Source organism: Halichoeres trimaculatus, unplaced genomic scaffold (assembly GCF_033239565.1).
Source record: "Halichoeres trimaculatus isolate MK-OKI-2021-1 unplaced genomic scaffold, fHalTri1.1 fHalTri1_scaffold_11, whole genome shotgun sequence".
Lineage (NCBI taxonomy): Eukaryota > Metazoa > Chordata > Actinopteri > Labriformes > Labridae > Halichoeres > Halichoeres trimaculatus.
Genome location: NW_027437189.1, coordinates 26,966,939 through 26,990,202, shown reverse-complemented (window position 1 = coordinate 26,990,202; position 23,264 = coordinate 26,966,939). Strand labels below are relative to the sequence as shown.

The following is a 23,264-nucleotide window of genomic DNA, read 5'->3' as shown; positions in this document are numbered from 1 at the left end:
ATCAGAAAAACAGTGCGTGTGTTTTCCGGCTCACTGTTGTGCCTCCTGCCCCGCTCTGAGTCGCGTCTGGCAGAGCTGCGTTGTGCTGGGCAGGGCAGGGCTTGGCACTGTGCACAGGGGGACAGATGGTCTTACATGTGATCTAGTTGGAGGTCCAGAGTCGTACTACCCCAGCAGGGACCCTGGCAGCTGACAAGCCTGGCCCCGACATCCGTGGTCCCTTGGTGGGTCTCAGGCACTGACTTCAACAGGACGGGCCACCCAGGTGTTAACCAGACAGGCCGGCTCTTTCCCTCTTCTCTCCCAGCTGTTTCACCTTTGCCGCTGCCACCATCACACGCAGGAAAACGCTCACACACAGCACTAAACAGATACCTATCGTAATAAAACCGTAACGCCAGGAATAATTCTCCGCCATTTGTACCAGTTGAGTGATCCAACAAGGCAGCTTTATTACAATAGCAGCATGTGAAAAGATACTTTCACATGAAATATAACAACCGACATTTTCAGACACTTTGGGCCCAAAGCTTGGAGTCAGCTCAGGATGCTGTTAATGTGTGTGTGGGCGGTTGTACCAAATAAGCTTTTTAAATGTGCCTCCTATAATGTGTGCCAGCATATCGGACAGATAAATGTGATGGATAGAGACAGGCTGCAGCCAAACCGCAGCGATACTGCCTTTGTTGCTGCTTGTGTTATTCATGATGTCGCTGTTGATGAAGTTATCACAGCAACACCCCAATCCTCACCCAACACCGCACGACCTCTCCACGGCTTACGGCACCAGGGAAAAATTCATCAAGTCATCATAGATCAAGTCACACTGTCATGGATGGCATTGAAAAAGTATCAAGGGCAAGCTATCAAGTGCCTGGATACCGTGGCAGCAGCTGAAAAATGCATTTATTTTAGCCAACCTCCACGACTCTGTGCTGGCCAGGCTGATGCACTCCACGGTTAGTCAGCACTCCACCCGCTTTGCCAGCTCAGCTTTTATTCCCTGCCCTGGAAATTGAGTTTTGCTGGCCCTGTAATGTACTCAAAACTACATCTGCAACTGACTGATAAATCTACGCTTTGTTGCGCCTGACGGATGGCTGTGAAAATGAAAATTCACCACGGCATGTTGCTGTGTCAGGAGGAAGGTCAGTTTAAATTTTCTCCCGCTCACTGAGGAATCTCTGCTCGGGGAAAAGCCAAAATGACCGTTTTGTCTCAGATTTCAGTTATGCAGTTTTAATAATGTTAAGACTCGTTCTGTTCGAGGAGGAGGTCTCTGTGCTGTTCTGTTGCTCTGCTGTGTCTCCGAGCTGTCTAACTGAAAAAGCACTGCTCTCCTTACAAGGTGTCAACAATATCTATTATTTGCAGAGGGAGAAATGCTCTATATCAACAGAGCAGTAATTTTGTATGTGCGTGTCCTTACATACAGAAAGGTGCAGCTCAGCCGGCTTGATAAATACCATAAGATGACAGATCTTTATTGTGGAGCAGCAGTCGACGCTCTGACACTCCAAAGACCAATTTCAGCCTGTTAACAAGGCCTGCAGCAGGAATACCTCACAGCAAAATGTCACAAGACCTCCTTTTCCACACCTCCTTCCTCTCCCTCCTTCTCCTGTTCCTCTCTCGGCTCTCGGGTGGACATTCAACGAATTGTAGTTCCTCTCTTTCAATTTGCCAGCCATGTTACCTCGTTCCACAATGTGCTGCCCCCCGGGGGGATCACGGGGAGGCAGGAGCAGCGGCCCCGGCCAGGTCCGCAGAGAGCTGATAACCTTTCAGTGTTGCTTTAGCAGGCTGTGTAAAGAACAATCAGTGCTTATCAGCATTGACTACAGCCGAATGCTAATTCAATGTCATGCAGTCAGACTGCAGAGGGAGACCAAGCGCATCGCTGGTTTTTCCTCTGACAGCTTCATGTTTCTTCATGTTATTTTGCCTCTCTGATCTTTCTGATCCACTCACTCTAATCTTTGAATGTGAATCTCAGTAATTACCACTTTACTATTAACAAATGGTGCAAATGAATTCCAGCTGAAAGAAAACTATTTCTCCACATCTCATTTGATTTGTTGTCCTTGGCCCAGTAACATTCACAGTTTTTCTCTCTTCGCTGTTTTAGACGACAGCGTGGAATATCTGCAGTTAACAGTTTGAGCCTAAAGTAGAAAATATCTCTGGAACAATGTCAAATGAAGCAGGACAAGTGGAAATAAAATACATCTTGCCAAACACTGTATACCCATTTATCCTTCAGGGTCCTCAGGAGGCTTGAGCCAATCCCAGCTTGGTGAATGAAGTGAATTTGTAATTTCCCCCATGGTACCTGTCATGCTTTGTACAGCAGGTTCACGTATACAGTCAACCCCCAAACAGCAGTGAGCTGCAGTGTCCCCGTTTTGCTTTGCGTTTGACATTTTGTTCCCAGGTCTATCTCTATCTCCTCCCATTTCCTGTCAACTGTCTACCCTGATATTTTTACTTAAAGGAGCACTTGAGTAGCTCGACCTGTTAAAATATGCACCCCATGTATCATATCTAGAGGCTCCCAGTCCCTGTTGAACTGGTGCGTGTTTGGTTTTGTTCTTGGATCTTCCTACATGTCATCCAAACAGCAACCTTTAGAGGCAAAATGAGGCCAAGCAAAGTGCAACTGAATGATGGTTCATGTAGGGCAGTGAAGCCATAGGCCCAGCTGCTATCAGCTGACCGGCTGATGATCCAATCATTGTTTTCAACCATACTCGACCAATCACAGCTCTTTATAAACACATCTTCACTCTAACTGACCCCTGTCACACATATGCTACTCACACTGAAAAGCCTGTGACGCCTGCTATAACTATAACTCCATTTGGCAATAAAAAGTTAAAGTCTATGACCTGAGCTTTCATGACTGAACTACAGGTCACATAGTGTCCACTTGAGACTGACCTGAAAAGCCAAGAAATACATTCATTTTGTGCTACATTGTCCACATTTTTACAACAACAACAAAAAAATCAATAATGAAGTTTCAGATTTTTATTTATTTGTTTGTTTATTTTAGATATAGCCAACCACCATTACCAGCCCTCCGTCATGTTTGGTTATCATCCTCATGCCTATGCCGGTTGTACATCGGGCCTGTAACACACCACTAACTGGACTATGAACTGTCACCACAAACTGTGAAACATAAATAGTCTATGCAGCGTCTCCCGTCTGTTCCTGATACAGTCAAATGAAGCCACTTGTTGGCAGGAGCCTTATAGGAAATGCTAAATCAAGAAGCGAGCTTTGAGCCTCCATATTAAGAGCTGATGATGCCAAACTTGCCGATCACATGAGCGGCGCCTCTGATTGGACAAACTCGTAAAATTAATATCTTTTACACTGCTATAAAAAATATTGGACTAACTAGTAATTTTTCTGCCAGCTACAGCCAGCAGGGGTGACAACATTGAACTGTTTAGTCACTTAAACCCACATTCTCTTTATCTGTACAAAATGTAGAGGGGTAACTTATTTTATGACTTATTTATTTTATAGATACTAGGACTAAATTTTAAAAATTGAATTGAATTGTTAGCTGTAACTGTTTGACAGGAGGCTTATGGCCCACCTCAGCTCCACCCCTGTCTGCTTTTAGGTTTAACAAAGATTAACAAATCAAACAAAGGAGAAAAAGCCTTCAGTCCCACTAACACTGTGGTCACTGTGTTTAAAGCCTGCCATCCTATTTCAATCTGTTTTACCCACTCTCCCTGTTTCTTTCTCAATTAAAAGAAAAAAAAGCGATTGCAAAAACACAACTCAAAAATAGGGGAAAAAATAGATTTTTATCTAAAACAGTTACAGTTTAATGCCATCAGTTTGTGTCCAGATAACCAGAGCATGAGTGTGTTTCTCCTTCATTTCTTGGAAAGAATTTCTTGAGAATTTATACAGCTTGGGCTCAGATCAAGTTTCTTCAATTCCTGGTAGAAACTCTTGAATCTTTTCTCTTGTTGCACTCAAAGAGGCACTCTTAAAGTTGTCTATACCACACAGTAGTTCTGGCCTTCACAGTGAACAAAAGGCTGAATTGAATCCACTCTAATAGAAATTTCATTGAATTTCCATGGACTACAAGCGTTTTTTTTTTTGTTTTTTTTCAAAAAATATCTTGGTAAAGAGCAGAAATACAATTTTATGATGTTTTGAATGGTCCAAATTACCTCCCACTTACAAGTGTTAACCCAAATTTGCCACCCTTTCAGTGTGAGTGTTGGACTAAACAAAATGTCAGAAAGAAATCTTTTCATGCAGCTGCAGTCAAAGCTAGCACTAACAGGAGAGTAATTTATGGACTGCCAGCTGGTGTGTAAAGGTTACTACCACAGGCGATCCAGATATGGAAGTCCAACAAGAAGCTCATAAAAAAAAACAAAAAAAAAAACAAAACCACAGGCTCCAGACACATCAACATACGAAAAATGTGTTTTTTTTCTGTCTGGTGAGCAAAATAAGAACAGTTTAGTTGTAAGACCAAAAAAGTTGACATTTTGAAGCTTCTTTCTGTCTGGCTCTATGAATCTGTCTAATTTTCCTCTCTGGCCTCTTCTGTCTTTTTGCCCCTCCCCAGCGAGAATCGTGAGGAGCCGTCAGTGGTGTGAGATGGGTCCCTGCCTGGAGGGGGAGGTCTGCAGCCTCCTGTTCAACCGCTCTGGATGGACCTGCACCAGGGGCAGCGGTCGCATCAAGACCGTCACGGTAAGTTACTAAGAAATGATTTTGAAACTCACCATAAGCACATAATAGAATCACACCCACTTCTTCAGCACCGGTGACCCTGGCAGCTTATGAGAAGCTGCTGCTAAACCGTGCAGCTTGCGTTAAACCACGGGTCAGCTCTCAGCAGCTGCATCAACGCTGAATCACAAAGAGTTGAGCCCTATTGCTGACCTGCTCTGTGCTCACTCAAATTATTGTTGCTTTTAACCTAACTCAGATATTGCTCTGATGTTTTTTGCAGACAAAGCAGCTGGATTAGCTCTGCTCTGCAAGCGCTACATTTAGCACTGCAGACAATCCTGTTCTGCTTTTTATCTGGAAAAGTATTATCCAAGAGAATCCTTAATTCTCTCTGTTCCAGCATAAATACACAGGCAAGAAACTCAAGCATTTTACTTAGAGTCCCAATGCAAGTTTAACATCTTGTGCAATGCATTCTTGATATTTACAAGAAGTTTTCAATTCTTGTTGAAAGCATTAAAATACAGAATATTAATACAGATCATAAAATGTTGTGCCTATAAAACACCTTCTGCTGTGTGTGGTTGCAATCCAGTAGTTCACCATATTAGTTCATGTGTTTAGCATCATATCTCCTCAAAGTGATGTGATGATACTGCACAGATGATAAATCCTCCTAAATTTTGACATCACAAGTAATGCACCTGTCAGGAAATGTATCAAACACCCCCAGGTGAGAAGGACAGAGGTGGTTTGTGACTGATTGGGATCATTTAAGTCAGAAATCAAAGCATGAAATAAGTATGAAAATATAGATTTCAACCCTTATTTCCTCATTTTCTGTGTAATGTTGCTTGATATATCATCAATGCTCCATCAAAGGATTTTATAAAGCTAGAAAAGGTGCTAATATGTTCCTTAAACATCAAAAGGGGCAGAAATCCCATTATATGCACCATGATATGTGGGTCAGGACATGAAGAGAAAAGTAAAGTGGTGATGGCATAAAATACAATGTCAGCTATTGATTGCATGCAGCATCTCTGTGATGGTAGAATGTTCCTGAACATGTGCCAAGTGTTAAACTTACACACTGAACATATCCCCTGAAAATTGACCCATAACACAGACTTCAACCTGAGATTAATAATTCACTCACCCCAGTGGAGAACCGTTTAATGTATCTTTAGATCTGAGCAGCCCACATCAAACACCTGGCTGAGACACAAAGCAGAAGATACTAAGTGAAGTAAAGGCAGATGTTCTATGTAAGCCGAGCTGTTTCAAGGCCCTGGGTCCCCGAGTTCGGCTTTATCTCTGCTGTAATGTGATGATATAAACACAGTTTCTTCGTTAAAACTGATTTTGTGTGTTCCAATAAGTGAACGGTTCAATGGATTCAAGTTGGAACTGTGTCCATAGCAACAGTAATCTCTGCAGCCTTTCAAAATTAGCCTGCTTAGCTTCTATGCATCAGAAGCAAAGTGACACAAGGTGACTGACCGTGGCTCCTGGTTGTGGTTTCCTGCCCTATTACTGTCAGAGTCTGTTTTGATTAACTGGTCTTTGACAGGAAAAAAATCCATGTTGCTTTTAGTGTTTTATTTTTTTCAAGTTGGCATCCTTCGTTTTTTCTTAATTTCTCTGCTGTCAAGCTTTAAAAGGTCTTGTTTTTTTCTGCCCTGTCTTCTTCTCTTGACAGTGCTTCACAGACACAACAGAAACATTTTTTTCTGTTTTTCTTTTTTTCCTGTTTTTTTTTTTTTTATTATTATTTTAAGAAAGGATAATGTTTACTTACAGGACCTGTTTATTGTACTTAATGATAAGATGTGTCCCCAAAGTTTTTTTGGACAGATCTGTATTTGTTGGAAATGGTCTGTTCTTCAAACCAGCAGTTCATTATTTAGAAATGAACTGTTGTAATGGCTTTGTTTTATTTATTTATATATTTTTTTTGTTTTTGTTTTTTGGAAATCTGAAAATTCAGCAGGTGAACACAGTATTGTTTGAAACAGTATTATAATTTATTTATTTATTCATTTATTTTTACTGTTAAGTGTTGCTGAGGTTCTCTTTTATTGCTGTGTTGAACTTTTAAACTTTAAACTTTTTACCTGTGAAGTGCTTTGAGCTAAATTGATTAATTAAAATTTTTAATGCGCTTTTTAGATAAAGTTTACATTGAAATTGACATTGACAGTATTATGGATGCTCTTAATCCATTCTGTGAACTTAAACGCAGCATACTGCCATGTGAAAGAAGCAGTTTTAAATTTTGCTTAATAACCTGCACCATGTAGTCAACACTTGATCACTATTGTTGCAGGACTTTAGGCTACAGCCTCAACTTGGTTTCCTCGATTTCTTTTACTGGGTTATGTTGTTCAGTTGTCTTACAGAATACACAAAAGTTTGTCATATTATTGATATTTAGTTTTTTTGTCTTCATAAGCACATTTTGTATTCGACTAATCCAAACGTAATTGGAAGGAATCAAGTTAAATTACTTTAATATGATGGTACTTGGATTACATTGCTGATTACATTTTTTTTTATCAACAGGTAACTAGTTACTGTATAAGAATACATTTCTAAGGTAACCCTCCCAACCCTGCAGTCAATCAGTTGTATTGTGTTGTTTCGTATCTCCCAGTGTAGTTTCGTATCAAAAGTTTTACCTCAAACTTGGACAGCAAACTCCAGAAAAGTGGATTTAAATCTTTGCTGTTTATTGAATAATTCTCTCTAATAAGAGATCAGACATTTCAGATACCAGTGTTGTGCTAGGATCTATAAATAACAATTGCTGACAGTCTGTGACCTCTCCCTGACTTTTTGAGAGATGTAAATGAACAGAAAACATGTTAAATATTTAAAAGCCTTCAATATGGTGTCATCTGCTCCTCTGTAGGCCCCGCTCACTGTGCAGGATGCTCTCAGAGCTGCACAGCTCCTGACTGACGCTTCATTTTTGATTAAAGCTCATTTGAATCAGTGGTGAAATGGTACACAGGAAGCATTAAGTCTTCACACAGCATCACATCACATGTGAGTTAGCTTTTCGTGCTCTGTATGATTATAAAGAGAGGATCATTATAAATGTCTGGAAGCCAGGAGAGAAAATAGCTCTATAGGCGCCTATAGTCTGGCCAACAATTCCGCTCCCGTGGTCAACGGCTGAGTCGCCATGGATACAGGTCTCACCGCTTTTCTGTGGTTCACACTTGGCAATTTAACAGTATGCAACTTTATCCTCTCCAAGGAAATGAAGATCTGTTCTTTTTATACAGTGGAGACACTCGCCAGGTGATGTCCCCACTAATTATCCTTTGTGAGGTGGTGACAATGATATTTCTTTCACTCCCTCCACCAGTCGTGTCTTAGAAACACGGCTCTCATTGTTCAGTGTCTGTGCTGCACAAGTTCAGCCTTTTTCATCTTGGCTTGATTTTCCTCTGCCAGCACTGGATGCTTGATCTTTCTGTGAAACAGCAAGAAAGTTAAAAAAAGTTCTGAATTCATCTGAGACCCAATCCCATGAAGGGTCAAAAAGGAAAATCTTTTGACAAACAGCAGTGTGTCTGGGGGGGGCAAACTGAGGCACAAAGGTATAGCAACCACACCTTTCTGTCTCTACTATTTGTATCAGGAACATTTTATATGGATGTCATAATCCTGTCTGTACATTGTTTCAATCTCAACCTTTTTTTAAGCTCATTTCTTTAAGGTGGAATATACCAACTATTGGAATGACAGCTATTTTCAGCCTGTTGCATCGCTGCTCATGTACGTCTCACATAGGGAAAATCAAATAGCCAATCATAGTTCAGGATTTGAAGGTGCCAGAAGGAGTGGGCAGTCAGATTAGGAGTGAAAATGCCACTGCTGGCCATGCTCCTTACATTACATTTTGATAGATATGTACTTTTTAATTATAATCACATCAAGTAAACAACAAATAAACACAGTTGTTTCTTAAAGAATGGATCCCTGATCACCTCTTTTTTGTAGCTCATTTTACCTCCATCTCTCTCTGAGTTGCACACTGTGGAAAATGCCTGCAGTCTTTGCAGATGCTCTCTGTGACTCTGGAGCTCAGCTGCAAAATCTGTTGTTCTGGCACCAGCGCCCACATTGGACTCAGTTGGTGGATGGAAAGACTACAGCTGGGATTATTTTAGGCTCAGTTTTTTATATTCATATGGCAAACTTGCAAGAAAACCAAACTCTTAAAAGCTAAAGTAGCATACTGAAAGTTCAGAAGATAAATATATATTTAACATGTTTTGGATGTTCAGTCAGTTTATTTAAATCATGCACTTCATAGATGTGCGGTGCAGCACAGCTGTTACTGCTCATGTGCATCACAGCCTTTACAAAGTAAACACCGCTGTCATGAGTCTCAGGAGAGCTCGACTTTTCTGTCTGTGTAACTCAGACTGAGCAGTTTTTGACTACAATAACTTTCATCACCGATTAAACATCCGCAGAAAACATAGCAAAATTAGCATTAAACCTTATGTAATGTGACCTACGTTCTGAACGAAACAGAAACCGTTCGTTTCACATTGGAAACACAAATTTGTCTCCCTGTTAATGATGGAGCACGTTGTGTCATATTTTCTCAAACTGCACCAACTCAAGAAGAAAACTGGAAAACTTTTGCAGCACAAAATGCAGCTTTGAGATGAAACATGAACTTTATGCCTGTCAATAAAACAAGATATCAGCTTGTTAGGGGAATCTTTAGCAACTTATCCGTACCAAATGGAGAAAGTATGTTGACAAAAAGCTACCAGATCACTTCCTTGGATCCAGTTATTTTTTAACCAAACCAAGGCTGAGCCTGCCCTGTTTTTTTTTCTTAAAAGTTAAGTTTGCTGTGTGGATGTCTATGAAACCTCAGTTTTTGTATTTTCCCCACTGGTAGCACACCCTACCACACAGCAGGTTAACAGAAGAGAAGACCAATCTCACAACCATAGACTGCCATAGACTGTTTAATATATGGATGGAGCCCCCACAACATCACCTGTGTGTTCCTGATACATAATACTACAGCCAATTGTCGGCAGGGACTGTATCAGAAATGCTGACTCATGGGGTGAGCGTTGAGCCTCCTTACTCACAGCTACAGGGCGCCAGACCTGTCAGTAGCTTGAGCTGCACCTCTGATTGGACAAACTTGTGATATTAACATCTTCTAAACCGCTGAATCAGAAAAAAAATCACCCCCCATGCTGATAGTGAAATTAGAGATTCAGACCCAAGCCCAAGGCAACTGGATGCTGCCTCTTGCTCACAACCCATCTGCAGTCCTGATCTATCCTTACGGTCTGGAAACAGATGCCAGCTTTTCACATTCATGTTAGCCTTACGACTTCCATCTGAGAGCTCTTGCCCCAAGTCGTGTGTATGTCTGCAAAATAAACACCATCATTTTCTCAGTCCATTACATCCCTCAGTAGTGCTCCTTCACCTGCTTCAAGTAGGTTCACTTCAACAGTGGAGCAAGTCACACAGACACTCCACTCCGGCATGCTCCAGTGGTATATGGATCCCAGAATAGGAGTCCTAACAGCTCACAGGTCTGAAGATTTCTGAAATAACAAAGTTGGGATAAAGTTTGGTGAAGTGAAAACTATAAAACGTTCCAGGTCTGTCTCAACTCTTGAGCAGACCATTTCAAAGTGAACATTTTTGATCGAGAAGAGTTTTTTTTTTGCTCTTGCATGTAGCTATCTGTTTAAAACAGGGGTGTCGAGCAGGTTTTAGTTTGTGAGTTGCATACTGCCTAATTTAATCTTAAGTGGGCTGGACCAGTAAAATCAAAACATAAAAACCTAAAAATAACAACAAATCTAGGTTTTCCCAGTGTTTTGGTGAAAAATATGCAAGTATGAAATAAAATTCTATCTATATAGTTAATGAACTGGTCTACAAAACATTACATGAGTAAAAATTCAACAGCCTCAGTTTTATAACTGATCACAGTGTACCGAAAGATTAAGTCCATTTATCAAGCTCTCTATATCATTTTAACTCTATCTTCCACATCTGTGTAGATATCCTGAACACAAACAGACTTCCACACTTTACATTATGAAGTGGGAAGTTTTCTAAACTCATAACGAGAAAAGTTGCGTTATCCTCTGCCTTGTAAATGTAAAACACTTATAGATGAACTATCGCTCTGAGATCCACTCTTCCACTGCATTTATCTTCAGGCAAAAGTTTGTCGCACGACTTCTGCAGCCTTCAGCATGTTTTCACAAACTCCCCCTTACAGTACAGCTTTGATGCTAACGTTAGCAGTTAGGTAGCTGGCTTTCACTGCTACATCACTGACCTCTCGACCCTGAATGAAAACAGACTGCTGCTTCCTCAGACACACCAGCAATTCATACATCTTCTCTCTTTTCCGTTGTCCTCACAGGCTGTTTTTTTTTGTCGTCATGCTGAGTCTCATAGTGGCATCGCATATTATATTCCTTGAGGACTGGAACTTGCTGCGTACACACAAAGCACACAGGTTTCCCATTCACCTCTGCATTCTTTCCACCGGCCTGATCAGATCCCCTGGCAGACTGGCTTTGGCCCATCGGCTGTATGTTTAACACCCCTGGTTTAAAGAGATTATACAATCATCCACAGACCATCGATGGGAGCTTGGTGTGTCTTTACAACAGCCTGCTTTTGCTCTCCACACATTTTCCCAGCAAGCACCAAAGCCCAAACAGCTCAGACCAACATGCTTCAAGTGTTTGAAATCCAGACCCTGCAATGCAGATTTTACATTTTCATGTAGAATCTATGAATAGATATACAAGAGGATGAAGGAAGGCGCCTTCAGACAACATAAAGTAAACAGCGAGCCTTGTATTGTTTTCCTTTGCACTGCAGACTAAGCTCCATTGAGACCTGTTTCTAAAGACGTGGCCACACTGCCTCTAAACTACCTCAAACATCGAGCATAATGCACCTATTCAAATATTATATGCACTGCAGCAACATTTGCTGATGCAACTGTGTCTGATGAATAGACCAAAAGAGTATTTCAAGTAATTTTCTACCTCTGTTTATGTAAAGTGGATAAATCTGTTCAAACAGCATTAAATGCATGGATATCTGCCTGAGGCGAGGGATGTCAAGATAAAGAAAGAGAAAAGGAGAGGGAGGAAAGGCAAGAAGCAAAGCGATGTAACATACAGAGACAGAGCGAGTGAAACAGCACAATACAGCATGTTGATGTCAGCAAGAGATGACAGGACAGACAGAGCAGGAGAGACTGCTGATCATCGTCAGGTACAGCAGGCCAAAGGTCAACCTGTGACTGGCTCTGTTTCTTTTCACTCTCTTTCTCCCTCTTTCATCAGTCTCTGCATCTCTCTTTCCGTCTCACCCCTCCGCCTCCACTGTCCAGCCGCCCTGGGCAGCTGCGTCACATTTCACGCACGCATTCCCACCGTGCCGTAATCTTCCCTGACAGCACACTTAGGTTAGTGTTTGGCTTTTGTACATACATTTAGAGAAAATGCAGATTACACTCCACTTTATATTCCCAATTAGCCGCTGCTGAGGAGAGTTTTACTGCAGAAGTTAATCACAAGTGAAGCCGGTGTTTCTTTGAGGGGGCAGGGATAGGGAGGATTTGGCAGCAGAAGAGAGGAGGTATCCAGGGGTATTTGTTGTAAGACCTGAAATGGGAGGAAAGCACATTCTGGAAGATAAATGGAAATGAGAAATCTATAAAGAGGATTGATCAGGCTGGAGTGTGGAGAGCAGGATGAGAGAAAGGAGGGGGAGAGCGGAACAGGGCCAGGCTGCTGCTCGGCCACCGGCCAAGCGCCGTCTGTCCACATCTGTGTGCAAGTTTCCCTGAGTGTGTGCAGAGCTGAACTTCCTCTGTGTGTGTGTCTCTGTCTTCATGTGTTCATATCACATCATACCGGGTGCTCCAGAGTGAAAATGTGATGGTCTAAAAGCCGATAATGGCTGTGCTCGTTATTAATTCTGTGCTGCGTAGGTTTGACGTGGGTGACAAATGTACCTGATGACAGATCATGCAACTAATAAAAACATGTTGTATTGTTTTTATAATTTTAACACCAGGGCGAGGGTTGGATTGCATTCTCTTCATCTTGTGCTGAATTTAAGACTGCTATAAAATGAGATTAGGGTTATAGAAGTTTATTTATCACATGGGGGGATCCAGTGCCAGATCGCCCAGAAACACAAAAGAGACAAATTATACATTACAAATAAAAACAGAGTGTGCAGTAAAATGCAGGTTGCATGAGCGTGAAATGCAAAAATGAACAAGAATAAAGGTACGCTAAGTCAAGTAGCAAAGCAAGCTAACCCACTGAGTAGCAATTGTAGAAATTGAAGTGCTGCTGTTCAGCTGTATAAGAGCACACTCTATACGCAGAGACAGAGGAGGATTTAGGTAGTCATGGGCCCCTGGGCTTTTCTTTTTGTGGGCCTCCCCTCTTATAGTTCATGCTATCCTACAGGCACACGCTCCAGGCAATGCTGCCAGATCTCACGATAGACATCAGCAACTAGCTCTAAGGAAACAAACCCAAAACAAGCCCAACAGGTGACTCGCCACATTGTGTAAACGACAGACCTCTTGATGACAGAATAAATATTTATTTTTGTTTGCAGTAAATTGGCAGTGAACACAGTCAACATAAAACATTGAATAACTTATTGTTTAAACTTTGATCAAAAGAAAATACATGCATATTATGCATAAAAAACAGCAAGTTGATAATAAACCGTCAATATAAAAAAAGTTTTTTTTTCTTTGATTAAAAAATAATTGATGAATTAAAAACAATAAAAAAATGAATAAGTTGAATAAATAATGTTAATTTTTCTTGTTGTTCGGTAGAGCTGAGAGAGAATCAGGCGGGGATCACAAAAGATACAAATCAACCCCCTGGAGCCTAGGGGCCCCTGCACATTTGGGGCCCCTAGGATCCAGCCTAGGTGAGTCTGTGCATTAATCCACCACATACACAGAGAGACTATAGTTGTCTTCATAGTTAACACTTAAAACATTTCCTGTCTCTCCAGCTGTCCCATCACATTAAAGCAAAAATAGCTTTGGTGAGTTTGTTAAAAGGTCTGGATGTTGAAGACATCAGTATTACATTGTTCTTATGGAAAAAAGATGACTTTACAACATCAGGATGTCAGAAAACACAATTTTGTGTGAATTTTCTGTTTCATTGTTTAATTTATGGCTCAAAAGTGGAGGATTTTAATGACTGTTGTGATGGCAATTATCAAAAAAAAAGTTATTTAGAGAATTTGAAACTTAATGATGTATACAAATTCCCAATTAAATATGGTCTTTTTTTTGTTTGATTTTTTTTCCTTTTTTCTGTGTTCAAAATGTATTTTTTGAATACGACAGAACACACTATGAACACACAATACATGTCAGTCACCATGTGAGAGACACATATGGTAGGCATCTGACAACCATATCAAGCGGAAACCAGCGCAGTTTACGGTTCGTATCCACATTTCCATGTTCACACATATGACATAATGAAAGAAGGATGAAACACTGCACAGAGTGATGCCGCAGCATTGCTCATATACATGGAGACAAACAAATAACTATGAATAGTAAAACCACATGAAACTACCTAAAACAGATACATTTCTCAAGTGATGGCTAAAAAGAAAAAAGGAATGTTGTGGGTACATGTTTAGATGACGGGTAAATGAAAGGGAGATTTTACATTCAGATGTGACTGTGTGCAGAGAAGATAAAAATGGTCTGAATAAAAAAGACCTAAAAATAGACACGGAAAATGGACATGCAGGGATACAAGATGGAAGTATCGATAGCTTTAATGCCTTCTTTTTGTTGGAAAGAAGCAGAAATCTGTCTTTGACCTGCATGTACAAGTATGCACTATGAAAACACAAGATAACACTTCACAGACACAGTATAACACAGTACACAGGGGAGGAATTTTAAACCCGCAGTCACACTTAGAAACAAAGCATATTCCTGATTATAAAAAAACAACAACACAGACACAGTATAGCAACTTTAACAGAGGGTAACAGGTTATTAAAGTGACAATAGAAAGTGTTTTGTGTGAAATAAAGAAGTGTGCTAGCTTTAAAGTACACTACTCACAGAGATATTTGATGGCACTTTTTTCAACTATAGCTTTGAATTTTTTTTTTTATTTACTCTTTACTAATAAATGTAAAATAGTGTATGATACCAAACTGTAGTCTGTATGATAATGAAAGCAGTTTTTCAAATCCTGTTAAAAGGCATAATGCACCAAAGATTGATCAGCAATACTGCATATTTTTAATCAAATAAAGTTGCAGTTAATAAATCTAAACTTGTAGGGTCTTCAAAGTTTATAATGACTGAAAGATTAAATGGATTTGTGTATTTTTAGCTACAAAGGCAGAAACAGTTTTTGACTGGCAGCTTAATTAACGCTCATAATGTGAACCTTAGCGCCAACCTGACATGAGATGAGCAGCTCCAGATATGAAATTTTTCATTAAATTATTCTGACATGTTAAAGAAAAAAAGAACTGATGTCACCCACACTCTCGTCAGGGTAGACGCTATTAGACAGTCATTTCAAGTTTGGGGACACAAGTGCAATCAGATTTAATAAATGCAAATATACAGTAACACACATTCTTCTCCTGGTGATGTTTGACACATGCACATAATCATAGGAGAGGAAATAATTGAATTTTTCTGAAGGGTGTTTTTCTTTGCTACTGGTCAGTTTATCAGTATTGTGTACATTATGTTGATTGGATGAGGTTAAATCATGAAAATTCTTATATTTTTGGAGTTCACCCTCAAACAGTGAGAAGAAAAACAGCCAAGGCTCTCATGAGAAGAAAAGCTCAAGTGGTACTTTTTACAGGAGCTGGCTTGTGTGACTTTATAAAAAAGAAATATTCATCTTCCTCTGGGGAACAATCTCAGTTGTCGACTCTTATTTCTCAAATGCAGCACGCTTTTGTGCGGTTCATCTTTTCAGCATCACTGTTTACATTTTGCATTCAAACACTGAGTGCTGTGGGCTCATGTAAAAGCAGACCCACTGGTACAACTCAGGGATTTACTGAGCTTCTCCGTTTACTTACACTTGGAGAAGAAACGTGACCATCACAGTTTAATGGAGCCTAATGGTTGAGTTTCCGTTGAATTGTGTGTTAATGTTCACGGTCTTTTCTTTTGATTCATTTCAGCTTGTACTTGTGTGTTTATTGTGCTAACATAAACATTAAAACACCGGCTCGTTTTGACTTTCTTTTTATTTCCTGCCAGTGTGAAATACCTCATTTTATTGGTCAAAACCCTGTTTCAACAGTTTTTAATTCTCAGTTGTAAGAGCAATACCATGACAATCAGATCACGTTATGTCAAATAGATAGGCAGAAAGTTTGAGATTTCACCTTTTCCTGTTAACACTGTGGCAAAACCATCAGTTTCTCCTACGATCTGTGCACAACATGGAGAGCATTCTGATTAAGATGCTTTCTGGTGGGGTCATGGTTTACCCTGTCAGGGTCTCTGTTTTTCATAACCACCGTCTCACTGTTCATATGCACATCCCTTACACATAACTCCAGTTAGCTGCTATTTAAAAAGCTTTTTAAGATGTAGGCATTAAAATCAAACTATTCAGTAAACATCAAGGCTTTATACTTTAGATGTTCCAAAGAATGTCCTTGTTGTTTTAACTGCATTTAAATCCCAGCAAGCCGACAGCTCAAAGATAAGATCAGAAAATACTCTGAAAACAGTCAGAATGGAGCTAACAATAGCAGATCCAGCTCCGTACCAGCCTTCGGTCTTCCTTGCAGGCTAACACCCACATGCCTACATCTAAATGTTTTTTTTTAGAGAGAAACTGCACCATAAGATATCACGGTCACATGTTTTTGTTTATGTCTGAAAGACCAGAAAGACCATTGAAGGAGAAAGTTCTCAGCTTTATTATTTGAGTAAAGTAAAAAGAACTCCCGTTAAAAAAAATACTCCAGTACAAGCAAATTTTGTCTGTTCATTTTAACAAAGTACTTAAATGCTTGCTGTTTAAAAATAGGGATGCACTGATCCTGGTACCAGGTATCGACTTAATCAAGCCCCTCAAAGCTGGTTAGGGTATCAGTGGGAAAGGGTCAATCTGAAATATATTTTTAAGCAATTTGCTACCATTCTTTTTCTTTTAGCGTGTTATTTATGTTTACATTAAAGAGAAAATTCTCCTATCAAACAGAAAAGGAACATTTTAAATAAATGTATGGTCTGTATAGCTACTTTTAATATGTTTGGGTATTTGGAGGTATTTCAGTATCTCCAAGAGGCCAAACAGGGTGACCTCTTTTTGGATTTTTAAGAATATGGTCACCCTAAGTAAAAGTAATGTTCAACTATAAACCTGAACTTTCGAAGGCCATGATGACATTTCTGTACAGTTAATTTGAAGTGATGAAATTTTTCATCTAAATCTCAAATGTGGGCAGATAATATGGCCATTGGTGCTCGGGAGGGGAATCATCATTACCCTTTTCTTCAGGAGCCGCCATCACCACCATTTCATGGAGAGCAAAAGTAGGCAGTGATGAAGGCGTTCATGGGGATGTAGTGCAGTCAAAAGAATGATAGCTGTCTTTCAAAAGCAATAAGTTTAACCATAAAAACACTTGAAATAACCACAGATGATCAAAAGTTTATGCAAGCACAGAACTCAGAACTGTGAATGGCCGACTCGTGCTGTAAATGTTGTTCTCTAAAAACCAACTAGAATCAAATACCTAACAAAGTTAGGTAAAATGTTCATGTTTATGAATAGATAATAGGTGTCAGAATAGCTTAGACTGTAACTGTTTTCTTATTGTTGTCAGAAATGCTCTGTTATAAAAGATAACCCTGTACTAAGTGTGGCAGAATGTACGATGAAAACCTCCCCACCTTCAAAGCACTCTGACAGTCCAACAATCCTTGAAAACTTCACAAGCTGTGAAGGCTGCGAAGATAAAAGAAAAAGTTCATTGTTTTAAAATTGGTGCATTGTGGTAAATGGTTAATCAGATCATTATTATGCAAAAAAATAATGACTTTTTTTGTACTTGTCTTCTGGGAAAAACCTCTTGAAAGAGCATAAAACAAAAAAAAATCAAAGCTGCATATTAAATTGAAACTTTGTGGAACCGTTTGATCATTTAGTTCAGGGTGAGGTCTTTGAATATGTTACACCAACTGAAAGCAGATATTTGATAAAGTCATATATCAGACTAACTGCTCTGCACACTCATTTTTGTAACATTCACCTGCTCCTGATACTCTTCTTAAATGCTGCCTCCTCATCTCCTCTCGTCACTCCACCCTGCTGTGTGTGAAGCTTGTGGTGGCACTGCCAGGTCACACACTCCAGCCTAACCTGCTAATGGAGTTTGCATATGCAGCCCGCTTTCCTCTGCCAGCTAGCCATTAATATGAATCACTCTCTGGAGGCTCCCCCAAACAAGCTGGCAATTTGTCTTCACTAGTGAGCTGCTGAAAGGTCTACATATGATATTCTCCGAGGTGGAGAACGCAATTCTGAAGGGGTGGGGCGGGGTGCTGTGAGGTCGGTTTCATACACTTGACAGAGGTGGTTTGAATTGCTGGGTTGTACAGGTGTATAGTTGTGTGTGTGGGGGGTGAGTGTTAATGTAAGGGAGGTGGAAACAGCCGTCAGGTGGAAAATTGACACAAGAGACGAACTGAATTCAGGACGGTGAAATGATTTTTCTCCTTTCAGGCGAGCAAGACGGGCTGTGAGATTGCATCACTTGCTCCCCGCTTGGTGAGTGTTCTGTTGAGAGCACTACTGAGCTCTATTATCAGCCTGTGCTAATCAAATGATGGGCTCGAACTGAAACTATGCTTCTTCATTGCATGATAAGACCTGACTATTTTCCCATATATTTCGTGCTGTGCTGCAGGGGGTTTAAATTATGAAATGTAAGTACTTGAAACCCTAATTTGATCACATTCAGACTGTGGTTTTACGTGTTCTGCTTCCCTCAGACAATACTCGACAGTAGCTGGGAAAAAAATCTTCCTACACCCACACAACAAATGCCACCGCTCTGCTAGTGTGTGGCCTGGAGAGAAACAGCACAGTTGCTGTCGGGCGTTTTTGCCAAACGATGGAGAGTTGCAAAATGAGCAGCACACACACACACACACACACACACACACACACACACACACACACACACACACACACACACACACACACACACACACACACACACACACACAGAAGCAGCACGACCCAGTAGGTCAGAGAGGTTTGCATCATATTTTTTAGCATTTTCTTTTCCTTTTCTGCTCTGGTGGCCCTCCTCCAGCTATGCGCGCTTTGTTCCAGCGCGAGCCAGGGCGGAGAGCTGGTGGAGTGTGTGTACCCCTGCCAGTACTGCTGTAAACATGAAGACATCATAAACACTTAGCTCGGCAGGCTCTCTGAAAGGACGCCATATGACACTGAATCTTGATTTGTACAGGTAAAAAAAGAAAGATCAAGAGATGTAGCCTTCTGAAGGGTAGAGAGAAAGGAAACAGGTGTTTGAACAGAAAATGTCACAAATGCAAATTCAAAGTGTGAAATGTCCTGAATACTGGATTTATGACCCCACACTGAAACAAACGCTCCTCACCAGCTATGATGGAGTTCTTTATTAGTTCTCACCTCTTATGAAAGAGCTGAGAAAATGACACAGACAGATGATGTAGTTTCACAGCGGTATTATGTAACGCTGCTAGCACCTCGCTTAAAAAGGCTTCAGTGTCTACGACAAACCGCCAACAAACAGCCAAGTCGTGTGTCGCCATGGTCACTGCTGTGCTGGCAACCCATCTGACCAGAGACTGACTTCTAATGAGCTCGCTGCTCAAAGGCAGCACAACACGCTCCCTCACTCTGTCAGATACACGACGGTTAGGGTTCAGATTCTGATCACAGACCCCTGCTTGGATTTATCGCAGATGTGAAGGAAAGAAAAAAGATTTGATGTTCAAGAAAGAAAAGACAGGAAACAACAAGGTGAAATATCCACCCTCACATGCTTCCTTACATAAATGCTCTTTGCTTCCAGACCTGATGATCTCACTCTCTTGACAATCTGTGTTTTCCTCTGAGTTATAAAAAACCTCACCCAACCACTTAGAACAATAAATCTACTCTGCTAATTTGTTTTTGTCTGTGAAGCTTTATCTTGACCTCCACTGTTGTTCCAAAACATTCATTAGCCACACTGATGCACCGGGCACACGTTCCTTTATCATTAAGAAGAGATTATTTATTTTGTCAGCACACCCCTCCTGCTGCAGAAAAAGTACAAGAGTTCACTTTTCTTCTGTTTCTGCCATTTTTTCAGCAAACAGTGTATATTATTATCATAATACGAGTGGGATGTTTTATTTTATTAGGGCTGTGAGATGATTTATCCTCAAATATCTCCTGAATCATAAGTAGTCCCATGTTTTTACATTTCAAGACAGTTTTAAATCCATATTTAGTATTGAAACCATCTCTTGCTGCTATAACTTCCTGTGGGGTCATTCAAATCATTTCATTTCTGAAATAGAATTCATGAATGTCCACCCACTAACTTGAATTTGTGTACATTATATAAGTTCAAACGTTCATGGGTATGTGCAAACTCAAAATACTCTGGCCATACCATTGTACCATGTGATTATTAATGTTGATGTGTCAACTGAGTGCTCTGATTGTTAACTGAAGGGAAATATGCAATTGAAAAGTGCACTGCTGTTGTTATTTTTCATCATGGCAGCAGGAAGCAGGTAGACTCTGTGGCATGGCTCTCTGTGAAATAGCATAGAAAAAGAATATACCTTGTGAATTGCGTATCTTTACAGCGTCCTTTTCTGAATAAACAAATGTGGACAGAGAAAGAAACAAATACTAAAATGAACTGACAAAAGTGATAAGGAAAAAAATGTACTGAAACCTAAATAACAGCTCAAAAGGTTTTGCAACCAAAGGGGCTGTGAGGACTATCTGGAGGAGCTAGTGTTTTCCAGGATAAAGACTCTGTTTCCCATGATCACTTGAACCCACTGTTGTGAGAACATAATTCTTTACCAGGACATATGTTTGTTTTGAAGCAAAAAATATGGACGGTAATCTTTTTAAGACTACTTTTCTTTGTTCAAGGCAACTTTTTACCCAATACAAAGCAACAACTTTGCAGTAACTAATAGTTAAAGGGCTATTATTGAAACGTATGTGAAATGTGTGATGCTAGTGAATCCTTGTCATGTCCTACCAGAGCTAATCTACTTCAGTCATCTACCAAGCAGAGCTTACATAACCTCACTCTTCATTTTATTGATAGACTCTCAAGTTTGAACAGACCACTGCAGAATAACTGCTGACTGTGGGTTGAAATGAACATTATCACAAACAGCTTGACCTGTGTTTTAGCCCATGCTCTGTCACTCTCCTATTTAGCTTTCTTTTGCTCTTCCATCCTTTTTCTTTTTGGACAGTCAGCTCCAGTGTCCAGCATTACTAAAAAAATGAATCCAAGAAATTGTTGGGTAACACCTTACTTTAGAGGTTTCATCACACTTAGCTAATTATTAGACAAAGTTTTTTCTTATTTCTTTGAAATTGCCCTCAAAATTTCCTTAGAATTTGGTGAAAATTAGCACATAGCTTCAGGCCAGATTCTGTTTTGCAGTGCGCCTGAACTCGCAGTGTCTATCATGATCAGGTAAGGCCAATTTACAACCCCACTCTTGGTGAATATCACATCTGAAGCCTTCAGTTGTATCATGTAAAACAGTATAGGCCTAATCATAAAGGTTTATCATTTTACATGTGATCTCAATTATCCATATCAACAAACTGGGTACTAAAGAACTTGGTAAAATTAAATAACAAATAGTTAACTATCAACTGCTCATTGTGAAATTGAATTATCAACTTAACATTTCAAAGGTAATTATCAGAGGAAACAATGAAGCTAACTTCTGTTTTCAAGAACTAAGCAGCTATTTATCACCTGCTTCTCTGGAAACAGCAGAAATGTTGGGATACTTCCAAAAACATTTTGTGGTCGGTTGTGGTTTAATTTCAAATAAATTATTTGCTAATCGTCACCTTCTTACCTTGCAACTCGAATTAAATTTTAAAGAAACTGAAAAAAAAACAGTAACCTACCAATTGTGACTTGTAACAATAAATTTGGACATTATTTTAAAGTTGTGTGTGATGAAATTTGCGGACCTCTAAAGTTAAGTGTTACTAATCGTTGTCGGCAGAGAAAAACTCAGAACTCTTACTGTTAAACTTCATCAGCTGGCGTGGTGTTGTCATAGAAACTTGTGCTGTAAATCAATCTGGTCTGAAACCATCAATTTGGTCATGCTAGTTTCATGAGTGTTTTTCTTTTCTCTTTTTCCCTAATGTTTCCGTTAAACCACATTTTAAAGTAAGTGTCTGATTTTAACAAGTTAATTTTCATTGTATTATTTGAGCCAAACCATTGTAGTTTTCTTCTTTGTTTAAAAAACAGTAACAAACAATTTTGTCTTTGTGTGTATAATTTTAACCCATTAAAATAGCTTTTATAGGTGGCGTTTATTTACTTATAAACAAGAAAACACATTCAGATTCAGGAAATGCATTCTGCCATTACATGATGAAGGGAAGGACAAACTCATTCACCTGCAAAAAGCTAACAGGAGGTGTTTAAGTGTTAGTCTGCAATAGTTTGTCGGGGAAATGAGTCTTAAGTTTAATCATGACACATTTCTTAATTCATCATCATAACAAAAATATATATATTTAACCAATATGAAGCAGCAGTAGCTGCAATACAGCAGAATGTACAACATTTCATGGCCAAACTTTTGATTATGTAACATAATTTACCAGCTAATGGTGTATTTGGAACAGTATCCTGGAATACTGTTACTTTGCAGATGTATTCTTACGTACTCGGTATGATGAAGACATATGGACTCATCCAGTGAGTATGTTTAGTTGGATGGCCTTGTGGCTGTAGGAAGGCTGAAACATGAAAAAAGACATCAGTGCATTTGATGTAAGCAGTCAGGGTCAGGTTGTTATTGGTTATCTGCATCAACTCAAAACATGCACATTATGCATCTATACTGAAAACTACAGTTACCAGAGATAGTCTCAGTGTTTCATTAATAATTACATGTTGTCATTAAAAACTGTCCTGCAGTCATAGAAACTCATAACAGAACCAAACAGAATAATGTGCCACTGATGGTAGCTTCAGTTTGCAACTGTTTACGTGATATTTGTTTAATACAAACACACACAGTGGACAACTGAGGGCCAAATAAAACATCACACTGGTACATATTTTTCTTTCATCAGAGAAAAAAATCCAGCAGCTGCCTGTGTACTCACAGGTTAAACATGGTTTGGGTTTTCAGGAGGATCTGTTGGCCATGATGGAGGTAT

The 23,264-nt window shown here is 39.8% G+C and overlaps 1 protein-coding gene across 2 annotated transcripts in view; it reads left to right on the top strand.

The window, feature by feature from the left end:
• tafa5l (TAFA chemokine like family member 5, like) overlaps positions 1 to 23,264 on the top strand; it is an 81,781-nt gene that overhangs the window by 39,896 nt on the left and 18,621 nt on the right. For both annotated transcript variants that reach the window (XM_074682256.1, XM_074682255.1), the window contains exon 3: positions 4,613 to 4,740. In XM_074682256.1, coding sequence (XP_074538357.1) covers positions 4,613 to 4,740 — 128 coding nt within the window. The remainder of the gene's footprint in view (positions 1 to 4,612; positions 4,741 to 23,264) is intronic.